The sequence below is a fragment of the Triturus cristatus genome, chromosome 5_1 (assembly GCF_964204655.1).
Source record: "Triturus cristatus chromosome 5_1, aTriCri1.1, whole genome shotgun sequence".
In the NCBI taxonomy this organism is placed as follows: Eukaryota; Metazoa; Chordata; class Amphibia; order Caudata; family Salamandridae; genus Triturus; species Triturus cristatus.
In genome coordinates this window covers 163,558,668-163,581,133 of record NC_140587.1, presented here as the reverse complement: position 1 = coordinate 163,581,133, position 22,466 = coordinate 163,558,668, and the positions used below count along the sequence as shown (strand labels likewise).

Here is a 22,466-nt window from a genome sequence, read left to right as displayed (position 1 = left end):
GTCTTGCCTGTGTCCCTGTCATTGATGTAGATTGCTCTGTCTTGCCTGTATCCATGTCATTGATGTAGATTGCTCTGTCTTGCCTGTATCCATGTCATTGATGTAGATTGCTCTGTCTTGCCTGTATCCCTGTCATTGATGTAGATTGCTCTGTCTTGCCTGTATCCCTGTCATTGATGTAGATTTCTCTGTCTTGCCTGTGTCCCTGTCATTGATGTAGATTGCTCTGTCTTGCCTGTATCCCTGTCATTGATGTAGATTGCTCTGTCTTGCCTGTATCCCTGTCATTGATGTAGATTGCTCTGTCTTGCCTGTATCCCTGTCATTGATGTAGATTTCTCTGTCTTGCCTGTGTCCATGTCATTGATGTAGATTGCTCTGTCTTGCCTGTATCCATGTCATTGATGTAGATTTCTCTGTCTTGCCTGTGTCCCTGTCATTGATGTAGATTTCTCTGTCTTGCCTGTATCCCTGTCATTGATGTAGATTGCTCTGTCTTGCCTGTATCCATGTCATTGATGTAGATTTCTCTGTCTTGCCTGTGTCCCTGTCATTGATGTAGATTGCTCTGTCTTGCCTGTATCCCTGTCATTGATGTAGATTGCTCTGTCTTGCCTGTATCCCTGTCATTGATGTAGATTGCTCTGTCTTGCCTGTATCCCTGTCATTGATGTAGATTTCTCTGTCTTACCTGTATCCATGTCATTGATGTAGATTGCTCTGTCTTGCCTGTGTCCATGTCATTGATGTAGATTGCTCTGTCTTGCCTGTATCCATGTCATTGATGTAGATTGCTCTGTCTTGCCTGTGTCCCTGTCATTGATGTAGATTGCTCTGTCTTACCTGTATCCATGTCATTGATGTAGATTGCTCTGTCTTGCCTGTATCCATGTTATTGATGTAGATTGCTCTGTCTTGCCTGTATCCATGTCATTGATGTAGATTGCTCTGTCTTGCCTGTGTCCCTGTCATTGATGTAGATTGCTCTGTCTTGCCTGTGTCCCTGTCATTGATGTAGATTGCTCTGTCTTACCTGTGTCCATGTCATTGATGTAGATTGCTCTGTCTTACCTGTATCCATGTCATTGATGTAGATTTCTCTGTCTTGCCTGTGTCCCTGTCATTGATGTAGATTGCTCTGTCTTGCCTGTGTCCCTGTCATTGATGTAGATTGCTCTGTCTTACCTGTGTCCATGTCATTGATGTAGATTGCTCTGTCTTACCTGTGTCCATGTCATTGATGTAGATTGCTCTGTCTTGCCTGTGTCCCTGTCATTGATGTAGATTGCTCTGTCTTGCCTGTGTCCATGTCATTGATGTAGATTGCTCTGTCTTGCCTGTGTCCATGTCATTGATGTAGATTGCTCTGTCTTACCTGTATCCATGTCATTGATGTAGATTGCTCTGTCTTGCCTGTATCCCTGTCATTGATGTAGATTGTTCTGTCTTGCCTGTATCCATGTAATTGATGTAGATTTCTCTCTCTTGCCTGTATCCATGTCATTGATGTAGATTGCTCTGTCTTGCCTGTATTCATGTCATTGATGTAGATTGCTCTGTCTTACCTGTATCCATGTCATTGATGTAGATTGCTCTGTCTTGCCTGTGTCCCTGTCATTGATGTAGATTGCTCTGTCTTGCCTGTATCCCTGTCATTGATGTAGATTTCTCTGTCTTGCCTGTATCCATGTCATTGATGTAGATTGCTCTGTCTTGCCTGTATCCCAGTCATTGATGTAGATTGCTCTGTCTTGCCTGTATCCATGTCATTGATGTAGATTGCTCTGTCTTACCTGTATCCCTGTCATTGATGTAGATTTCTCTGTCTTGCCTGTGTCCCTGTCATTGATGTAGATTGCTCTGTCTTGCCTGTATCCCTGTCATTGATGTAGATTGCTCTGTCTTGCCTGTGTCCATGTCATTGATGTAGATTGCTCTGTCTTGCCTGTATCCCTGTCATTGATGTAGATTGCTCTGTCTTGCCTGTATCCATGTCATTGATGTAGATTGCTCTGTCTTGCCTGTGTCCCTGTCATTGATGTAGATTGCTCTGTCTTGCCTGTATCCCTGTCATTGATGTAGATTGCTCTGTCTTGCCTGTATCCATGTCATTGATGTAGATTTCTCTGTCTTGCCTGTGTCCCTGTCATTGATGTAGATTGCTCTGTCTTGCCTGTATCCCTGTCATTGATGTAGATTGCTCTGTCTTGCCTGTATCCATGTCATTGATGTAGATTTCTCTGTCTTGCCTGTATCCCTGTCATTGATGTAGATTGCTCTGTCTTACCTGTATCCATGTCATTGATGTAGATTGCTCTGTCTTGCCTGTGTCCCTGTCATTGATGTAGATTGCTCTGTCTTGCCTGTATCCCTGTCATTGATGTAGATTGCTCTGTCTTGCCTGTATCCATGTCATTGATGTAGATTTCTCTGTCTTGCCTGTGTCCCTGTCATTGATGTAGATTGCTCTGTCTTGCCTGTATCCCTGTCATTGATGTAGATTGCTCTGTCTTGCCTGTATCCATGTCATTGATGTAGATTTCTCTGTCTTGCCTGTATCCCTGTCATTGATGTAGATTGCTCTGTCTTACCTGTATCCATGTCATTGATGTAGATTGCTCTTTCTTGCCTGTATCCATGTCATTGATGTAGATTGCTCTGTCTTGCCTGTGTCCATGTCATTGATGTAGATTGCTCTGTCTTGCCTGTATCCCTGTCATTGATGTAGATTGCTCTGTCTTGCCTGTGTCCATGTCATTGATGTAGATTGCTCTGTCTTGCCTGTGTCCCTGTCATTGATGTAGATTGCTCTGTCTTGCCTGTGTCCCTGTCATTGATGTAGATTGCTCTGTCTTACCTGTATCCATGTCATTGATGTAGATTGCTCTGTCTTGCCTGTATCCATGTCATTGATGTAGATTGCTCTGTCTTGCCTGTGTCCATGTCATTGATGTAGATTGCTCTGTCTTACCTGTATCCATGTCATTGATGTAGATTGCTCTGTCTTGCCTGTGTCCCTGTCATTGATGTAGATTGCTCTGTCTTGCCTGTGTCCCTGTCATTGATGTAGATTGCTCTGTCTTGCCTGTATCCATGTCATTGATGTAGATTGCTCTGTCTTGCCTGTGTCCCTGTCATTGATGTAGATTGCTCTGTCTTGCCTGTGTCCATGTCATTGATGTAGATTGCTCTGTCTTGCCTGTGTCCCTGTCATTGATGTAGATTGCTCTGTCTTGCCTGTGTCCCTGTCATTGATGTAGATTGCTCTGTCTTGCCTGTGTCCCTGTCATTGATGTAGATTGCTCTGTCTTGCCTGTATCCATGTCATTGATGTAGATTGCTCTGTCTTACCTGTATCCCTGTCATTGATGTAGATTGCTCTGTCTTGCCTGTGTCCCTGTCATTGCTGTAGATTGCTCTGTCTTGCCTGTGTCCATGTCATTTTTTGTAGATAGCTCTGTTTTGCCTGTATCCCTGTCATTGATGTAGATTGCTCTGTCTTGCCTGTGTGCATGTCATTTTTTGTAGATAGCTCTGTTTTGCCTGTATCCCTGTCATTGATGTAGATTGCTCTGTCTTGCCTGTGTCCATGTCATGTTTTGTAGATAGCTCTGTTTTGCCTTTCTGACATATGCAAATTGTATTTATTGTATTTGCTCTTTTTTTACCCTAACCAGTTTGAATTCTTCTTTATGTACAATTTTTGTTACTCCTGTACTATACTTTTTAATCATGTAAAGCGCTCTGATACCCCCGGGTCTAGCCAACGCTATATAAAACCTTTAAAATAAAATAAATAAATTAAAGGAAGTCATAAGGGCTTACTAATCACTAAAAGATGCTACTACACGAAGCCTAGCTATGATCACCAAGCCTCTCAAAGTCAGTAGCAAGCCATGGGAATTAAAAATCCAGAAGGCACTGTTTTTGCTCCCTGTGTAATGTGCTTGTTTACTGTGCTCGTGTGACAGCAGGTCTCCTGTGTTTTTATGATAAGAATTTCCGGAAATAGATATTTACTTTTTAACTGTGACAGTTGCACATTAGCTTAAGTGAATCCCAGTTATTCCTGCTTTTATTGTAAAAGAAGCTAAATAGTATAAAACCAGCTTACTCTATTTTAAAAGGTGAATTGTGGCATAAGATTTCCTTGTTAGAACCTCCCTTACACATGTGAAATACAATATTAGCCTTGCTTTTCACTGCTTTCTCAAAGCAGCGAACAACTCCGGCGCCTTTATACGCTCACTCTGAAAAAATTCTCCCTCCTAGAGGAGCTCATCCTTGCCAAGTACCACGCACCAATCGTTACACTGATGCATTTTAATGCTGGTGTCCGCATCACCGCACTAAAATACAGAGCATTGCTCTATTCACATAAAGCAGCCAGCACACTGTGTGATTTGGCTGCCCAACATCATTTCACATTATTCGCTCACTGATTTAGCCAGGCGGGTGTGACGCTTTATATCATTGGTGCCAATTTTAAATGAGACTTGGGTATGTTTTGTGTTAAGTTTTCAATGACCTCCTATTCTTGTAGAGACCTCAAAAACGTGTGCAGGGAAGACCACATTGCTGCCTTTGCAGATGTACACGACTGGAACTCCACGTGATAACGCAGTGGTTGCAGCTTTAGCTCTTGTGAAATGAGCATGCAAACTAAGAAGACTGGTTTGGAGAGCCCAGTGGCATTCATGGTGCTTCTTACACCTTCACCAGGTGTCCATGGTTAACTACATAAAGCGAGACATAAGATGAGAGAACAAGATGAATGGACGGAGAAAGTAGAGAGAAAGCGATCAGATGGAGAAGAGAGAGACAATGGATAGACAGAGAAAGATAGCTTGAGCAGGCACAGCCGGCACAGGTAACAGCGGTGGGGTGGCGGGGTGGGAGGAAGTCAACAGACGACGGGATAGGGAAAATTAAATAAATTTAAGAAACTACTTACCTTGTACTCACCGCATCTCCGAGTCGGCGATGCAGCGAGCACCAGGTAAGTGGTTTTTTTGTTTAAAAAAAGAAATTCCTATCCCTTCGTCTGTTGACTTCCCCTCACACGGACCCGGCACTGCCTTGCCCCTGCCCCACCCTACCGCTCTTACCTGTGCCAGCCACGCCTGAGCTTGAGGATTGAGGCTAAATTGAGCATTTTTGCAAGGGCTGCTTTTGGTTCCCCAATCTAGATGTGACTTTCACTCTTCCCGAGAGCGTCCTACTTAGACCTCACATATTATTTCTTAGCACTATAATTTCTAATTTAAAACACTTGTAGAGCGCGGCGTACACCTTGCGGTTTCTTGGCGCTGGAGGTTCAGTAACTGAGGAGGAAAGACCATGGAAGGGTGGAGTAAGTATTAGGCGGGGAAAGCCTGGCTGAAGAGGAAAGTTTTCAGGTCTCTACGGAAGGAGAGATACTGAGTTGCAGAACGGAGATTGTCTGGAAGTGAGTTCCAGAAAGTAGGGGCCAGAGTTGAGAAGTTAGAACCGCCCCACTTTTTGCGTGAGAAGCGGGGGGTCTGGAGAAGGGACTTGGAGGAAGACCGGAGATTTCTAGCGGGGACATAGGGTTTAATTAGTGAGGCGATGAAAGCGGGGGCAGTGCCCTGGCGGGCCTGAAAAACCATGCATCCGATCTTGAAAAGGGAGCGTTGTTTCACGGGGAGCCAGTGAAGCTTTTTTAGAAGGGGGGTGGAGTGGTGGTAGCGTGGAAGGCTGTATATCAGCCTGGCCGCCTGGTTCTGGATGGTTTGGAGTCTACGCAGGCTGTACGCTGGAATGCCATGATAGAGGGCGTTGGCGTAGTCCAATCGTGAGATTACCAGGGTGGCTATGATGATCTTAAGTGCCTGGGGAGAGAAGAAGCGGGAGACAGAACGGATAGTTCGGAGAGTGAGGAAACAGGAGGAAACCACGGAACTGATTTGTGAGTGAAGAGTGAGCTGATTATTCATTTTAACACCCAGTGTTTTGACCACGGTGGAGGGGGATGGTGCCGGGCCAAGAGAGGGGGGCCAGAAAAGAGAGTTCCAGGGGCTGGATGAACCACCAGTGAGAACCAGCTCGGTCTTGTCAGGGTTCAGTTTAAGATGGTTGTGGTTCATCCAGTCCCTGATGAATGTCATAGTTGACTGGAAATTAGAGACCGAGAGAGAAGAGGGGGACAGATCAAAGATGAGCTGGAGGTCATCCGCGTAGTTGTAAACAGTGACCTCCAGCTGCTGGAGTGCATAGATAAGAGGAAAGATATAGAGATTAAAGAGTAAGGGAGAGAGAGAGGAGCCCTGGGGAACACCGCAGGTGACAGAGAGAGGGGTGGAGGTGAAATCGCCTAGTCGGACCGCCTGAGTGCGGTCCCTCAGAAAGGAGGAGAGCCAGACCAGAGCTGATCCCCCGATGCCGGCCGCCTTGACACGGGCAAGTAAGGTGGTATGGTCCACCGTGTCAAAGGCGGCGGAGAGATCAAGGAGGACCAGTGCCTGGTGGTTGTTGTCATCCATACCCTTTCTGAGGTTGTCTAGGACTGAGACTACGACCGATTCGGTCGAATGCCTGGGGCGGAATCCTGCCTGGCGAGAGGCCAGCCCCCCATTCGCCTCGATGTGAGCGCTCAGTACCGCGGTGACATGGCGTTCCATCACCTTGCCCAGAAAGGGCAACAGGGAGATGGGGCGAAAGTTAGCCGAGATGGAAGGGTCCGCGCCGGGTTTCTTCAGCAGAGGCACTATGGTGGCGGCCTTTAGTGCAGGGGTCACAACACCCTGAGCCAAGGAGCTGTTAAGGAAGGCGATAGGGGGATCAGGGCAGCTAGAGTAGATTTGCTGTAAGATGCGTGCGGGGCAGACGTCCGCCGGAGACCCCGACTTTACTTTGGGGAGTATTGCCAGAAAAGATTCCTGAGTGAGGGGAGGGATGAGGGTGAGAGGGTTCTGGACGGTGGGGGGGGATGGATCAACAAAAGCAGACGAGGGTAATGGGATATTAGCCTTGATAGTTGTAATTTTGTCCAAGAAGTAGTGATTGAGTTGATCACAAAGGGGCTGGGAGGAAGGGATTTGGGACGAAGTTCGGTCAGAGAATGCCAGGTCATTCACAATACCAAAGATTACCCTGGGTTTGTTGTCGGCAGACGTTATTTTCGTGGAGAAGTAGTCGGTTTTTGCAGCCAGGATTGCTGATTTATATTTAGCCAGTGATGCCAGGAAGTGGGTTTTAGATGAAAGGCTATAATCTTTCCTCCACTGCCTCTCCGCCCGTCGGGCGCTCAGTTTGAGTTCTTTTAGGTGGTCGTTAAACCATCTATTGGAGTCCTTGAGTCGGCGAATGGAAATGCGACGTAGGGGAGCCACTGAGTCGCAACCTCCAGCCAGCCAGGTGTTAATGGCCTTGGCTTGAGAGGCAGATGATAGGCCCGAGAAGGAGGGAATGGAATTGCGGAGCAGGGAGGTCAAGGAGGGGAGATCCAGCCTGTTCCAGTTCCGCGCCCAGGTGTTTTTGGCACGCGGGGTTTTGGAAAGTGGGTTGTGGAGGATGGAGAAGGAGATGAAGGCATGATCAGACCAGGGGCATGGAGAGACAGCCACCGAGGCCAATGGAAGGTTGAGAGACCAGACCTGGTCGAGTGTGTGCCCGTGAGAGTGAGTAGGGACAGTTATATGTGACACGAAGTTGAAAGATAGTAAGGATTCTGTAAATTCCTTTGAGGCAGGGCACTCGTGTGGGTCTGAGGGCCAGTAATTAAAATCCCCCAGCACCAGAACCGAGGCATAATTGACCACCAGATTGGCCAGTAGGTCTTGAAAAGCAGGTAAAAATGAAGGTGAGGGCTGGGGAGGGCGATACACGAGAAGGCAAGTGATGGGAGGGGAGGATAAAAGGGAGCGGACTACTAAGAAGTCAGCAGGGAGCATAGGGGGAAAAGGAAGTGATAGAAAATGCAAATCTGACCTGGCGATTAAGGCGACCCCACCGCCAGCCCTGCCCGCCGGACGATCGGCACGTAGGGCCACGTAGGAAGGCGGAAGGGTAGCCAGGAGGGCGGGGAGGGAGGAGTCACAGTACCAGGTTTCGGTCAGGAGCAGTAAGTCCGGTTTCGCGGTATCGAGTAGGACGTACAACTCGTGGTGGTGCTTGACCGCTGACCTGGTATTAAGTAGGATGACAGACAGTGCTGGGGTCGTGGGACAGGGATCGGCGAGGGGGGGGCAGGGTAACAGGGGGGTGCGTAGCAGGGGTAGCGGAGGTGTGGGGAGGGTAGGGGCAAGGCCTAGTGAAGAGACGAGTCTATGGACGGAATCCGGGAGTGGCCAAGGGCCTTGAAGGGCGATGAGGTCCTTAGGCGAATAGGACAGGATTTTAGCATGGTGTCGTGCCCCTGGCCCCGATCGGCCGCGGACGGGCGCAGACGGGCTTGACTTATGCGCGACTTCGGCGCGAAGTCGGCGCTCCCGCTGCGCTCGTCCGCTGCGCGTTCTAAAATGGCACATTATTATAGGTGGCCGTAAAGGCGGGAAGGGGGCGTGGCCTGAAGGTGGGCGTGGCCAGCCGGCAGGAGGGCGTCACGTGAGCGCTTGATCCGCTACACGGAGCCCTCGAGGTGCAACCAAGCAAATAGCAGCAGGTAAAGTTTAAAATACACAAAATACACAAACTAAAAAGAGCGTCTCCCGGCTTTCCGCCTCAGGAGATGTGAACCCAGTGAGCGCTCGAGAACTGGCGCTTAAGAAGGGCGGGAAGGGGGCGTGGCCTGAAGGTGGGCGTGGGAGTATTCGGAGAATATAATGAGCTTTGTGATTTGTCATGTAAGGTGTAAAAAAAAGAGTGTGAATTCTCTTGCACATTTACATGAAACTGATCTTTTTCCCTGAATTACACTATATGGAAATAGAATACATAAACTATTGATAAAATATCAACCTATAAAAAAAGCAACATTATACTTTGAATGAATGAAGATGAAATAGCAAACAAAATAATGCACTGCAAAATTATAAATACATGCTAGTGAAAAAATGAATAAATATCATCTTTGATGGTGAACAAGAGCAGAAAGGAGGCAAGGCACATGACAAATCTGTGTACTGATGTGAGTGTATGGGGGTTTGTTCTGCCATAAACTAACTGTTTGATGTGCGTGGAGGTGGGCAAAGTTTGTCTGTAACTAAGCCCAACTACATATGGAGAATATTTTTGGCTGTGATAGAGCCACTGCCCTACTTCTTATACAGACTTCTAGCTGCAGATTCCTCACCTTTTAAATATTCCCCAGGCATCAGACTGGATCCGCAAACTTTTCAGCAGCACTTCTGTGCACAGGTAAGGGGTGCTGTGTGGCTCAACACTGATGCCGTTCCACTCCGGATATGCAATGTTATGTTAACCACATTCGTTATAGCACAGAACAAATCCTCCCTGAAGGAATATCCCAGCACTATGCTGATATAGAAGAGCAACAGCTGAACCAATCGACTAGAATAGCCATGTTTTAAAAAGATTTTTTAACTTTCCAAACTCTGAGTAAAGTTGGATATGCAGAGTTAGTTTGTTCCAGTGGAAGGGAGAGACCAACCTACCGCCATAACTGGCAGTGGGCATTCACAGAATTTGCAAAAAGGCTTTGTCTTTAGAACTTAAAGGTCTGGTCGGGTTATACAGTCGGAGCCTGTATTGCAGGTAAGATGGATCATTCACGTTTAGTGACTTATGTGTAAGACAGCACATGAGCCTTTTCCTGATGGATAACCAGTGCAAAGAGTTCAGAATCATCAGAGCAAAAGAGGATCTAGATGGACGATTGCCAACCAGTCTGGCTGCCATGTTCTGTACCACTTGGAGTTTGGACAACAGAGCCTTGTTTGCAGCAACCAATAATGCATTGCCATAGTCTAAAAGACGTGTGATTAAGGCTTGCCCCAGTGTTTTGATGGAAGTTAGAGGGAGCCAAGGAATAGCTTTTTTCAGTAATCACATGGAGGTGAAGCAGGTTCCACGGATATTAGATATATGCTCTTTTATAGAGAAAGTGAGATATGACTTTATGCCCAGGTTTTGTGCTACTTGCTTTAGGGACAGGACTGGCCCCAGTTTGGAAGGCCACCTGTCTGGCTTCCATAAATCTTGAGCTTCGCCATATAGGAGTTTCTCAGTTTTTTCTCCATTCAATAGTAGACAGTTACTAGACATCCAGAAAACTATCTTCTTCATACAATCAGAGAAGCGGGAATTAACCCCTGCTAGATTGACCAAAAGAGATGACCAATTGTGTCTCATCAGCATATGAGATTGCCTCAAAACCACATACCTTGATGAGCTGTGCCAGAGTGGCAACATAGACGTTGAATAACGGAGGGCTAAGTGTGGAACCCTGTGGTACACCTTTGTCAACAGGCGTGGTACGAGACTTAAAGGGCTTCCGAGAATTGGATTGGGTACAATTATTTAGAAAGTTGATGAATCATTTGAGCGCCTTACCATAGACTCAAATGTCATGCAGCCTGCGAATGAGAATCCCATGTATGATCGTATCGAAGGATGCCTTCAGATCTAGAAGTACTAGCGTTACTAGGGTGCCCGCATCCAGGGACAATCTAATAGTGTTCATGACAGCGACTAGCACTGTCGCTGTGCTGTGGCATGCTCTAAAACGAGAGTGGGAGGACGCGAGGAGCCAGTGTTTTTCCAAGGGGCAAAGAGTTGCATGTTAATGATGTTCTCCAGAAGTTTGCAGAGGAGAGAAATGGGCCGGTAATTTGATGTAATGCCTGGGTCAGCGTTTGGCTTCTTTAAGATGGGGGAGACTAGAGCACTTTCCCATGCAATGGGGACTGGAGCTGAGTCCATGGAGAAGTTAAAAAGAGACATGATGGAAGGAGTGAATAAGTTGGAGATACTTGCCATAATGCCAGGTGGGCACAGGCCCAGTGGGGATGCTGATTTGACTTATTCAAGCAGCCCCACCCTGTTCCTCATTTTACTGAATCCGGTTCTCCAGCTGACCCTTTTCCTCCTCGATCCTGTACTAAGATTACGCCTCTGTTCGCGAATGTCTTAACCGTTATTTTTAATATGTCATTAGAGCAAGCCAAGGTTCCGAATAGGTGGAAACATGCTCAGGTTAAGCCAATCCATAAAAAACCTTTGGCTGACCCCAATCTACCAGTAAATTACTGTCCCATTTCATTACTACCTTACTTTGGGAAAGTATTGGAGCACTTAGTTAATAAACGCCTTACTGTCCATCTAGAGAACCACGGCCTCCTTGATTCATCGCAATCAGGCTTCCGTGCTGCTCACAGTACGGAGACCGCGTTTGTTCAGATAGTGGATAACATCAGGTTTACTCTGGAAAAAAGAGAATCAGCAATCTTGGTCCTCCTGAACCTGTCTGCTGCTTTTGATACCATCTCCCACAGTATCTTGAAACATCGACTGTGGGAGGTGGGTATCAGAGGGAAGGCCTTGGACTGGTTTGAGAATTACTTGGCTGACCGATCCACCACTGTTCATGTAGACGAAATGGTCTTGCCTAGTTACCCAGTAACAGTTGGGGTCCCTCAGGGTTATATTCTCAGCCCCATGTTGTTTAATCCATATCTAATACCTTTAGCGGGTATCATTAGATGGTATGGCTTTGAGACTGTGTCTTATGCCGACGATACCCAATTGCTTTCTACATGTGGCTCTGATTATGGTGGCACACAATCCCGTTTTAAGAGCTGCATGGTCCAAATTACCAACTGGATGAGCTTAAATAAGCTACAGCTAATTGGCAGCAAGACTGAGATTATTCTATTTGGAAGAGCTGAGCAATTCTGGACACAGGATTGGTGGCCCCCGGAGCTAGGTACTTGTCCTTCTCCCAAGTTAGCAGTACGCAACCTAGGCTTTACCATCGACAATTCTTTGTCCATGAAAGCCCACATTAACCAGGTTTTAGGCGTCTGCTTTGGGATTATGCGTAACCTTCGTAAAATTTTTAAGTGGCTACCCATCGAAGCGAGGAAACCTTTGGTACAGGGTCTTGTTATTAGCCGTCTTGGTTATGGCAATGCTTTGTTTACAGCACTTAATCAAGATTTGCTTTCCAAGCTCCGGATTCTTCATAATACCGCTGCCAGAGTTATTCTCAATCTACCCCCAGATCTCCTTCCGCCCCGATTCTTAAAACTCTGCACTGGCTCCCGGTGCGTCAAAGAGGCCATTTTATAATCTTAAGTCTTACACACAAGACAATGTATGATACCGGACCTGGCTACCTAGCAAAAAAACTGCAATGGTATGTACCTGGACGTTCCTTAAGGTCTGGTACTAAATCATACCTTGCTCAGCCACAAATTCAAACCTCTCGTAATGGTGGCCGTTCCTTTTCTTACCTTGCCCCCATGCTTTGGAATAAACTACCATCAGGTCTTTCATCCATAGCTGATAATAAATATTTTCGTAAAAGGCTGAAAACCTGGCTCTTTTCACAATAAGTTTTCGCATTAGGTATCAGGTTATTGTCTGTTTCTCTGTCTTTTTTGCTGCTAGCGCCTTGAGACCTTCTGGTGATTTGTGCGCTTTATAAGAATATTTGACATTGACATTGACTGACTGGCACCACATATTGTCAGCCAGTCCAACCTCAACAAGGTGTCTAGCAGTTTTGCGGTCATGGTGCTCACCGCCCCTGTGTTCAAGGTCAACTGGCCACCCAGTCCACTCTCCCCCCTGCAGCCCCACCTGCCAAAACCCTTTAAAGAGCCCTTAGTGGAGCCCAGCTACCTAATAAGAAGCAGGATCTGACCCAGTTGGCAGGTCACAAAATGGGACAGTTGGATCCTGCAAATTGTTGGAAAGGGGTATGCCCTACCCTTCATTTCCATGCCGCTACATCTTCCCCCATCCCCCTAATGACTGTTGTTAGATCATCTGTCCCTTTAAAGGCAGGAAGTGCAAGTTCCTTTAGCCAAAGGGGCAATAAGGAGGGTGCCTGCACCGGAATTAGGTTGTGGTTGCTATTACTGCTACTTTCTGGTGCCAATGAAGGATGGAGGCATTCGTCCTATTTTAGACCTGAGCACACTCAATGCCTTCATTTAGGATGAAGAAGCCAAGATTCTAACGCTAGCCCAGGTCTTGTCTGCCCTCGACCCTGGAGACTGGATTGTGGCGTTGTACCTACAGATTCTTATTTCCATATACCCATCCTACATGCCCATTGCCAATACCTGGGGTTAGTAGTGGGACTGGAGCTTTTCCAGTTCTCTGTGACCCCCATTTTGGTTTCCCCACTGCACCCCAGGTGTTCACAAAAGTGATGGTGGTGGTAGCAGCAAACCTTTGGAGGCCAATTGTCCCATTCATCTCTCTACCTTGATAACTGGCTGTTGAAGGTGGGCTCACTCCAGGCAATCGTCAACAACCTCCAGACATTGACGAACCTTCTGTCATTTTTGGGATTCACTATGAGAGTGCCAAGTCATACCATACACTCCTTCTCAGACACTCCCCTTCATTGGAGTCATTCTGGACATGGTTTGGTTTTGTTCTTTTGCCCCAGAAAGGAGAGTACAGGACATTGAGGCTATGGTTATCCGCTGTCCTGGATTTCAGAGAGGTCAACTCTGAGGCTACTGGGACTGATGGCCTCCTGCATCCTGCTGGTCAAGCACGCCAGATGGCTTATGAAGGTTCAGCAGTGGCATCTGAAGACTTAGTGAGCCCAATATCAAGGGAACCTCTCCTACCACGTCCAGATCTCCGAGGAGACTCCAAAAGATCCACAATAGTGGTCACTGAACCGTGACTGGGTCAGTGGCAGACACCTCTACCCTACCCAGAGGTGGCAGTGGTGACTGATGCATCCCTTCTGGGTTGGAACGAGATGGGCGAGATGGAGAACAGAGGCCTTTGGTTTCTGGGGGAAGCCCAGCTCCATTTCAACCATCTGGAGCTGAGGACCATCTGCTTGGCATTGAAAGCCTTGCTACCATCCATCAAGGGTAAATTGGCACAGGTGCTCACAGACAACACTACCACCTGGATGTACTGCAACAAACAGGTTGGGGAGCAGGGAGAGGTCATGGACACTATGCCAGGAGGCCCTATGCATCTGGACCTCCAGTGAATCTTGATAATTGAATCCCAGTGCAGACAAGCTCAGCTGTCGGCACCAAGCAGATCACAAGTGGCAGTTTCACCCACAGGTGACACAAGGTCTTTTCCGCAAATGGGGAGAACCTTGGCTCGATCTGTTAACCACTGAGAATGGGCAATGTCTGCCACTCTTGCCCAGAGTTCTCAAGGAGGTCAGGACTGACCAGGTCCAAGACATCCTTGTGGCCCTGGATTAGGCACGAAGAGTAACTTTCTGGTTTTTGTCCCTTCACACACCCATCTTCAATTAGTTACTGATTTGGTATCTGTTCAGAAGGTGAGGAATCTGCGGATAGATTTCTTAATCAGAAGAACAAGTTACTTACGTAAAGTAATGCTCTTTTGATAGAAACTCTGTCTAGCTGCAGATTCCTCACTGGCCCTCCCATGCTCCCCGTTCTGTGATTGAACTCTATCCATTAATAAGACCCACGTCTAGGAATCTGCACTCTGCTCACAACCAATTTGCAATGGGGGCTCCTCGTCTGGGGGCGCAGACAGCCTCAAAAGCAACTACTTTCCAGAGCACAACGGCATCACTACTGGCACACAGAAGTACAGCTGAAATGTTTCCGGATCCAGTTTGACACCTGGGGAATATTTAAAAGGTGAGGAACATGCAACTAGGTAGAGTCTCTACCAGAAAGAGTGTTCTAGAAGGTGCGTAACTTCTCCTTTGCAAGCAGGAAGGCAGAGCCTGTTTGAGACAGTACACCAATGAATCTAAATTCTTTTCCAGCTACGTCTATGGCAAGAGTGTTCAAGGGGTCAGCTATGTGAGGTTCGCCATATTGGACGTAGATGGCACAAAGAAATTCCTGCGAGGCACGGAGCAGCAGATCAAGGTGAGTGGGTGTGACTTGACTGGGTGACCGGGCGCATGTGTGGGTCCACAGAGCTCCGGGTCACCACAGGGCAATGGGAAAAGCACGGAGTGGATTGGCTCCACACCTTTAACAAAGAGGTTTCTTAATTCAGGAGCAGTGAATAGGTGCATCTACTCAGAGGATGACTCTCTGCATTGCAAGCATCACCACTGTGAAAAAAGTTACATTATGCTGACTAGTTATAAAGCCCACATTGCATGAAACTTTCAGGCATGTTACTCAACTCAATGATTCTCATGCTATCAACTTAAAAAGTTGAAAACTTGAACTGACCCAGCCTAGTACAGGAACTGAGGGCCACATTGACAGCTCCCGCTCTCAATGCCATTCTCACAAACAGATCTTCCTCTCAATTGAGTTGTCAGGTAAATAAAGAAAAATTAGAAATCCAAGCGTAATTTCTCCCTGTCCTGCTACTTTAGTCTTGCGAAGTTGCAAGGACATCAAGGTGCCTCTCGATCTTGATCCCAGTCTCTTAGCGAGTAATGGGTCCCCCAACTTGTCCTGATGCACCCAATATTTATCAGTCTCCTTTGACAGAAACCATAATACACATATTTGTCACATTTCTAGCTCACTCTGGTGCGCCGTCAGGTCTCATTTATAATAGAAAGCCTCCTATTAAATTACTCTCAGCACAACCATCCTTGACACCGCCTGTGCATCTTGTCTTCAATGTAGACTCTGGGGTCAACGCCCAACCTGACTCATGATTACCACACCATGGGCCATGCCTGTACCTGACACGTCAACACCAGCCCGATGACGCCCTATGTGCTTACGCGTCTGATGAGATCATCCAGCCTCTCGCTGTTTGCTACGCCCAGGTTTCATCTTACCCACAAGAAGGGCAGCTCATTTGCTTTGGTCCTAAAATGCGGAATTCTCTCCCCACCTCTCTCAGGAACAGTAATCCCTTACTTGCCTTCTGTAAGAATCTGAAGACATGGCTCTTCTAGCTGCCCGCTGCGGTCTCCGTCAGCTGCCTCTATCCTCCGCCTTGAGACCCCTCAGCACAGCTGCGTGCATTATAAGTCCTTTACAATAATAATGATAATGATAATGCCAGAGGAGGACCCGATTGTCTGAAACTAATCCGACTCCACCGTGACCGAAGTCAAGACAAATGCTACAATCCATCCCCTTTCCAACTCAGGTAGAACACCTTACATTGGGAAATCATCCACCAGCCTCACAACTTGCCTGGCTCAGACTCTGACCAAAGCCAACATAATTTTAGCGATGACAATGGGGATGATGTCCAATACTTTTGTACATGTATTTGTATGAGGCTAGTGGCCTGGATATATTCCCTGATACTGGTTTCAATTCCAACATGGTCCCATAACAGAAGAATCAGCTTCTTTTGCTAGGGTCATCCAGTGTGCGGTCAAAGGTTTGGACATACATCTTCCATCCATTGAGGTCAAGACAAATGTGCTGACGTGAGTTCTGTAAGCACAGCCCGGACAGGCATTTACAGAGCCACTTCTTTCTTTTACTGAAGCACTCACTGACATAATGATGGGCACCAGGGCCACACCTTGCTCTTATACGATGGTAAATAGGTAGGTGGCCAGACTTCACAAGCAGTATCCCCAGCTATGTCACATCTTTCAAGGCTTCAGAAGGGACATAGCGGCAAAGACAATTCGAAGGTCCTCCACTCGAGCAGTTGACCCCCACCAGTCCGTTTGAGGCCGGAATCAGGGATCCAGCCTACAACGGCTCAGTTTTCCATTCCCTCAACTTCAGCTCCCAAGCCGCTTTAGTTTGCCCTCTGTAGCGATGGCCACCCGGCAACAGGCAGACCAAGTTCTTACCTTCATGGGTGGCAGAGCATCACATCCTTAGAGTGGGAGCACCCATTCAACAAGCCTATGTCCTATAATTCCTCTCAGAATCCTTCTCCACCTGCCTCTCTTGCCCAGAAATCTGACGAAGATCAACAACAACCGGGCCCAAATCATGAGTGTGGTGTCTAAACTTTCTGGGCCTGTCATCCAATCAGGAGGCCTGTTTGAGAGGTTCTTCTCCTCTAGTCGCAGCAGCAGAGCACTGGCCTGCACCTGGGCCTAGACAATCTACAACTCCATGCGTGGAGATTGAGCAGTGACAGTTGACTGCTTTCTCACTTCCTCCCAAAGTAGTGGATATCATCCTAGTGACCAGGCATCCATCTACGAAAACGGTTTATGCTGGACACTGGGATAGATTTGAAGCCTGGTGCACATCCTTTCATACAGATCCATTACAAGCAAAGTTGTTGTATGTTTTACTTTTTGTGCTGTCTTTAGCCCATCACGGATGTGAAATGAGCACCGTTATTGGTTGCCAGCAGTTTCTGCCTTTTTGCATTTCCCAGACCAATGATCTGGTTCATACGTGTCAACCCAAGCCTTTTATGATGCCGCGGTTTGACCTTAATTTTCTTCTCACATTTTGTATGTGTACCACAATTTAGCAGATGCACAGCTGTCCTTTGTGTCCGTTGTCTCTACAACAGTTTTTTTCACAGTGATAACTTCAGCTTGCTGCATGAGTGAGCTCCAAGCTCTGTCATGCATCCATCGTACACCACCTTTTCCCCCGGAAAACTGGTGTTGCAGGATTCTTGCCGAAGGAGGTGACTTTCTTCAAGTCAGAAAATCCATCACCCTTCTGCAATTCTTTGCTCCACCTCTGCCCTTGAAAGAGGAGGAGAGGCTATACTGCTTGGACGCCAAGAAGGCCTTGATCTTGTACATCCATTGTACTAAGGACCACAGGGTCATCGATCAGCTATTACAATCTGTTACACATTGGCCCATAAGGAGCCTCCGTAACATGTGTGGGCTCACTCGACCAGAGCGAATGCTGCTACCTTTATGTTGCCATGCGTAGCACCTGTTTCAGGCAGCTGTTAAAACATTCACAAAACACTACTGACTTGATAGCCAGGTAAGACTGGTGAGAGCTTATGTTCCATTACTCTGTAATGTACCTAGCAGGGCACAGGCCTGTGTCAGTGTGCACAATGCCCTAAAACACCAGAACAAAACAAGATGCAGACATCATAAGCATTTACACATTAAAGATGACAAGCCACATCTATGGGGTTATCTATCCTCAGATGTGCAGAAATGTAGCTTCTGGAACACCCGTGGCAAGATGTCATCATTGTGGTGGGTTATTCAGTTATTGTATTAGAAAACATAGATCAGTGTGATCAGCAAGTTATCAAATACTTTTGCTTACATATTGTATCAAAAGAAATCTATGAGTGTGATCAGGAAATCATCAATGTCTTTTTTGTATGTACTCAATCAATATCTACATTTCTATCATTGTGATCAGCTAGTTATCAATTATGTTTTCTTAGTTACTTCTTTCTATGTCTTTCTCTACCAACAGCTGGTGGAGGGGAAGGCTGAGGTCAGTTTGACAGGGGAAAGCATTTCAAGCATTTGTAAAACCTTCAATCTGTCCCTGGCCGATCTGAAGGGGAGGCACCTGTACATTGCTGTGACCGTGCTGGAGATCGCAAGTGAGTAGCGGTGTTGGGCCATTCAACTACCAGTACCATAATGCACCAAATGTATTTATACCTCCCCGTACACCCCCTATTTCAGCACCAGGACCTGTCCACTGCTGTACTCGTGCCCCTAAATACTGACTTGAATGACCACTACTTTTTAGGTACTTTGCCAGCACTAATCTCTGCTGATAGAGCTCAGTCTTGACCTGCAGGGTCACTGCTCTTCGAGCACTTCCAATGCATCTCAACCCTGACACACAGGATCCTCTGGACCAACTAACAACATGGACATCAGGACAGTTCTGCTAATACACCTCACATGACCAGAATAACTCAGTGACATAACAAACACAAAATGACAACCCCCAGCCAATAATTCACCCTAAAGCGTGTCTTGAGGTAGCCCTGGGAATCCTGCTGTTTAGATATTTATTTCATCTAAAAAAACACAAACAGTACGAATACCATGAAAACTGGGGGTAAGATGGTTAACATTGAGCCGAAGTGATCAGTTGCGATGTCTAGTATTTGGGCAAACTATATGAGAAATGTAAGCAAACAATAAATACATTTACAGTTGCTGATGAATAGGGCAGCACTGCCTCATTTAATTCCATTAACAATGGATTCCATTTTAATACTTTTTCCAAATCTGGAGAACAAAAGTTTGCCAGAGTGACTGGTGGGAGTGAGGTCCAGTGCAGAGGATCTTGAAGATAAATACACTGCTCGGAACCTCGAGGAGGCCAAGTGCTGCCAAGTGCAACTAGCACACTAGAGATTGTGGATCTTGGATGGAGTGCAGCTGGTTTAAGATGCCAGAGAGGGTTGGGGCAGTACCATTCACTGCTTTGTACACATGCCTGGTATGTGGCTGTGTTTTTGGAAATCCAGTCAGCTTGGCATGATAGGATGAGGTGGGAGTCTTCCTAAAAAGGAGTGTAGAAGGTACCTTGTCAAGAGAGTGGAAGGCCAACTATTTAGAATATAAAAGCCTTGTATTGCGTCCTATACAGGTGACTTGATGAGTGTTGTGCCATGTTGAATGGGATATCTGTGTGATTCTTTTGTACATTCCAAACCTGATGTTATTCTGAGGTTGTTGTAGTAGTTATGTATGATTGTGTTTTGTTTTGAGAGATGCCAATGAGGAGGAGAAATACAGGACTTCAGAATTAGAGGAGGTTCACATGAGGAACTGTAAAGCAATCTAGAAACAAATGATAGTAGGACAATTAAATACATGTGACTGAAGGAGGGCAAAAAAGTAGGAAATAAAAAACGATTTTGGGGCCGTATGTATGAATTTATGTAGTATTTTGTGTTGAATGTGTATAATATTTATATAGAGCAAGAAGGTAGCGGAGCGCTGTACAAGGTCAAAGACAAGCATAAACTCAAGTGAGTGATAGGAGCAGTAGCTCGGTTATGGACGGTTAATGCATTGCGATGTTATGGACGGTTAATGCATGTGATGTTATGGACGGTTAGTGCATTTTGATGTTATGGATAGGTAATGTATTGTGATGTTATGGACAGTTAATACATTGCTATGTTATGGACGGTTAATGCATCGTGATGTTATGGACGGTTATTGCATTATGATTTTATGGACGGTTAATTCATTGTGATATTATGGACGGTTAATGCATTGTGATGTTATAGTCCGTTAATGCATTGTGATGTTATGGACAGTTAATGCATTGAAACTTTATGGACGATAATGCATTGTGATGTTATGGACGGTTATTGCATTGTGATGTTATGGACGGTTATTGCATTGTGATGTTATGGACGGTTAAGGCATTGTGATATTATGGACGGTTAATGCATTGTGATGTTGTTGTCCGTTAATGCATTGTGATGTTATGGACGGTTAATGCATTGTGATGTTATAGTCCGTTAATGCATTGTGATGTTATGGACAGTTAATGCATTGCGATGTTATGGATGGTTAATGCATTGTAATGTTATGGACGGTTATTGCATTGCAATGTTATGGACGGTTATTGCATTGCAATGTTATGGATGGTTAATGCATTGTGATATTATGTATGGTTAATGCATTGCTATGTTAAGGACAGTTAATGCATTGCTATGTTATGGACGGTTAATGCATTAAGATGTTATGGACGGTTAATGCATTGTGATGGTATGGACGGTTAGTGCATTGTTATGTCATGGACGGTTAATGCATTGTGATGTTATAATCCGTTAATGCATTGTGATGTTATGGACAGTTAATGCATTGTGATGTTATGGACGGTTATTGCATTGTGATGTTATGGACGGTTAAGGCATTGTGATATTATGGACGGTTAATGCATCGTGATGTTGTAGTCCGTTAATGCATTGTGATGTTATGAACGGTTAATGCATTGTGATGTTATAGTCCATTAATGCATTGTGATGTTATGGACAGTTAATGCATTGCGATGTTATGGATGGTTAATGCATTGTAATGTTATGGACGGTTATTGCATTGCAATGTTATGGACGGTTATTGCATTGCAATGTTATGGATGGTTAATGCATTGTGATGTTATGGATGGTTAATGCATTGCTATGTTAAGGACGGTTAATGCATTGCTATGTTATAGACGGTTAATGCATTAAGATGTTATGGACGGTTAATGCATTGTGATGGTATGGACGGTTAGTGCATTGTTATGTCATGGACGGTTAATGCATTGTGATGTTATAATCCGTTAATGCATTGTGATATTATGGACGGTTAATGCATTGTGATGTTTTGGACAGTTAATGCATTGAAATGTTATGGACGGTTAATGCATTGTGATATTATGAACGGTTAATGTATTGTGATGTTATGAACGGTTAATGCATTGTGATGTTATGGACGGTTAATGCATTGTGATGTTTTAGACAGTTAATGCATTGCTATGTTATGGACGGTTAATGCATTGTGATGTTATGGATGGTTAATGCATTGTGATGTAGTATTTTGCATACAAAATTGAATGAGTGCTCAAAAGAGGAAATGATGTCCCCGAAGGAGATGGAGTAAAAAAGAAGAGAGCGAGGGACAGAGCCTTGACTGACACCTACTGAAAGTGAAGCATGTGTGGGTTTGGACTTCCAGACACGCGAGATAGATCGGTTCGAGAGATAGAAGACAAGGCGTTTTATCATATTATGAATCCACCACAATACTGGCCACTAATTTATGATTAAGGTAAGTAGATGTGGAGTTAAGAATAGTAAATGTATACTTCCTATGTATGCTTACCTTGACAGTGTGTCAGCCCTGTGGATGTGTCCTTGTAGAGGAGAATGTGCCTGGACCATAGTGTGAGCCAGTGGCATGAGTCAGGATACCATTATTTTGATGAAATAAAAGTGGGTTGAGGATGTTGTGTATTTGGCTCAGGAATGAGTTGAGACGGAAGGCTGGAGGGGTATGAGTAGCGTGTAAATGATATCCCAATCCGACAAAGGGGGGTCAACGATTGGTAAAGAATGGGATATTGTGTTGGGAAGCAGTATTAGATCCATGGGGTAAGCACTGGCGTCGAGTATATATTCAATAGCAAGTGATCAGAGAACAGTTATGAAAATAGCGTGTGTTATAAGCGATTATTGTGTCAAATTCCCTAAAGAAAGGACCAATTGTGCTGTTAGAAGGAAGTTATATTTTTCTGGTGTGCAGAGAAAATAGTGGAGAAAACGTATTGTGTGGACACAATATCTTGTTAAGAATATCGAGAGCAAAAATATTGTCAAGGTAAGTTTCTATAGGTAAGTAAAGTTTTACTATATATAATTCCACATATATGTACGTTAACGATATTTATATTTTCAAGATACGTAGATGCGGAGTTTAGAATAGTAAATCTATACTTACCCTTTTGCACTTACGTTCTCGATGTTTTGGTCCTCGATATTTGTGACACAATATTCTG

General features: G+C 45.5%; 1 protein-coding gene across 1 annotated transcript in view; it reads left to right on the top strand.

Moving 5' to 3' along the window:
- Window positions 1–22,466, top strand: part of LOC146830518 (complement C4-B-like) — a 554,995-nt gene that overhangs the window by 123,124 nt on the left and 409,405 nt on the right. Inside the window, exons 8-9 of the mRNA XM_085604724.1 lie at window positions 14,879–14,984; window positions 18,420–18,552. Of these exons, the coding sequence (XP_085460850.1) occupies window positions 14,879–14,984; window positions 18,420–18,552 (239 nt within the window). The remainder of the gene's footprint in view (window positions 1–14,878; window positions 14,985–18,419; window positions 18,553–22,466) is intronic.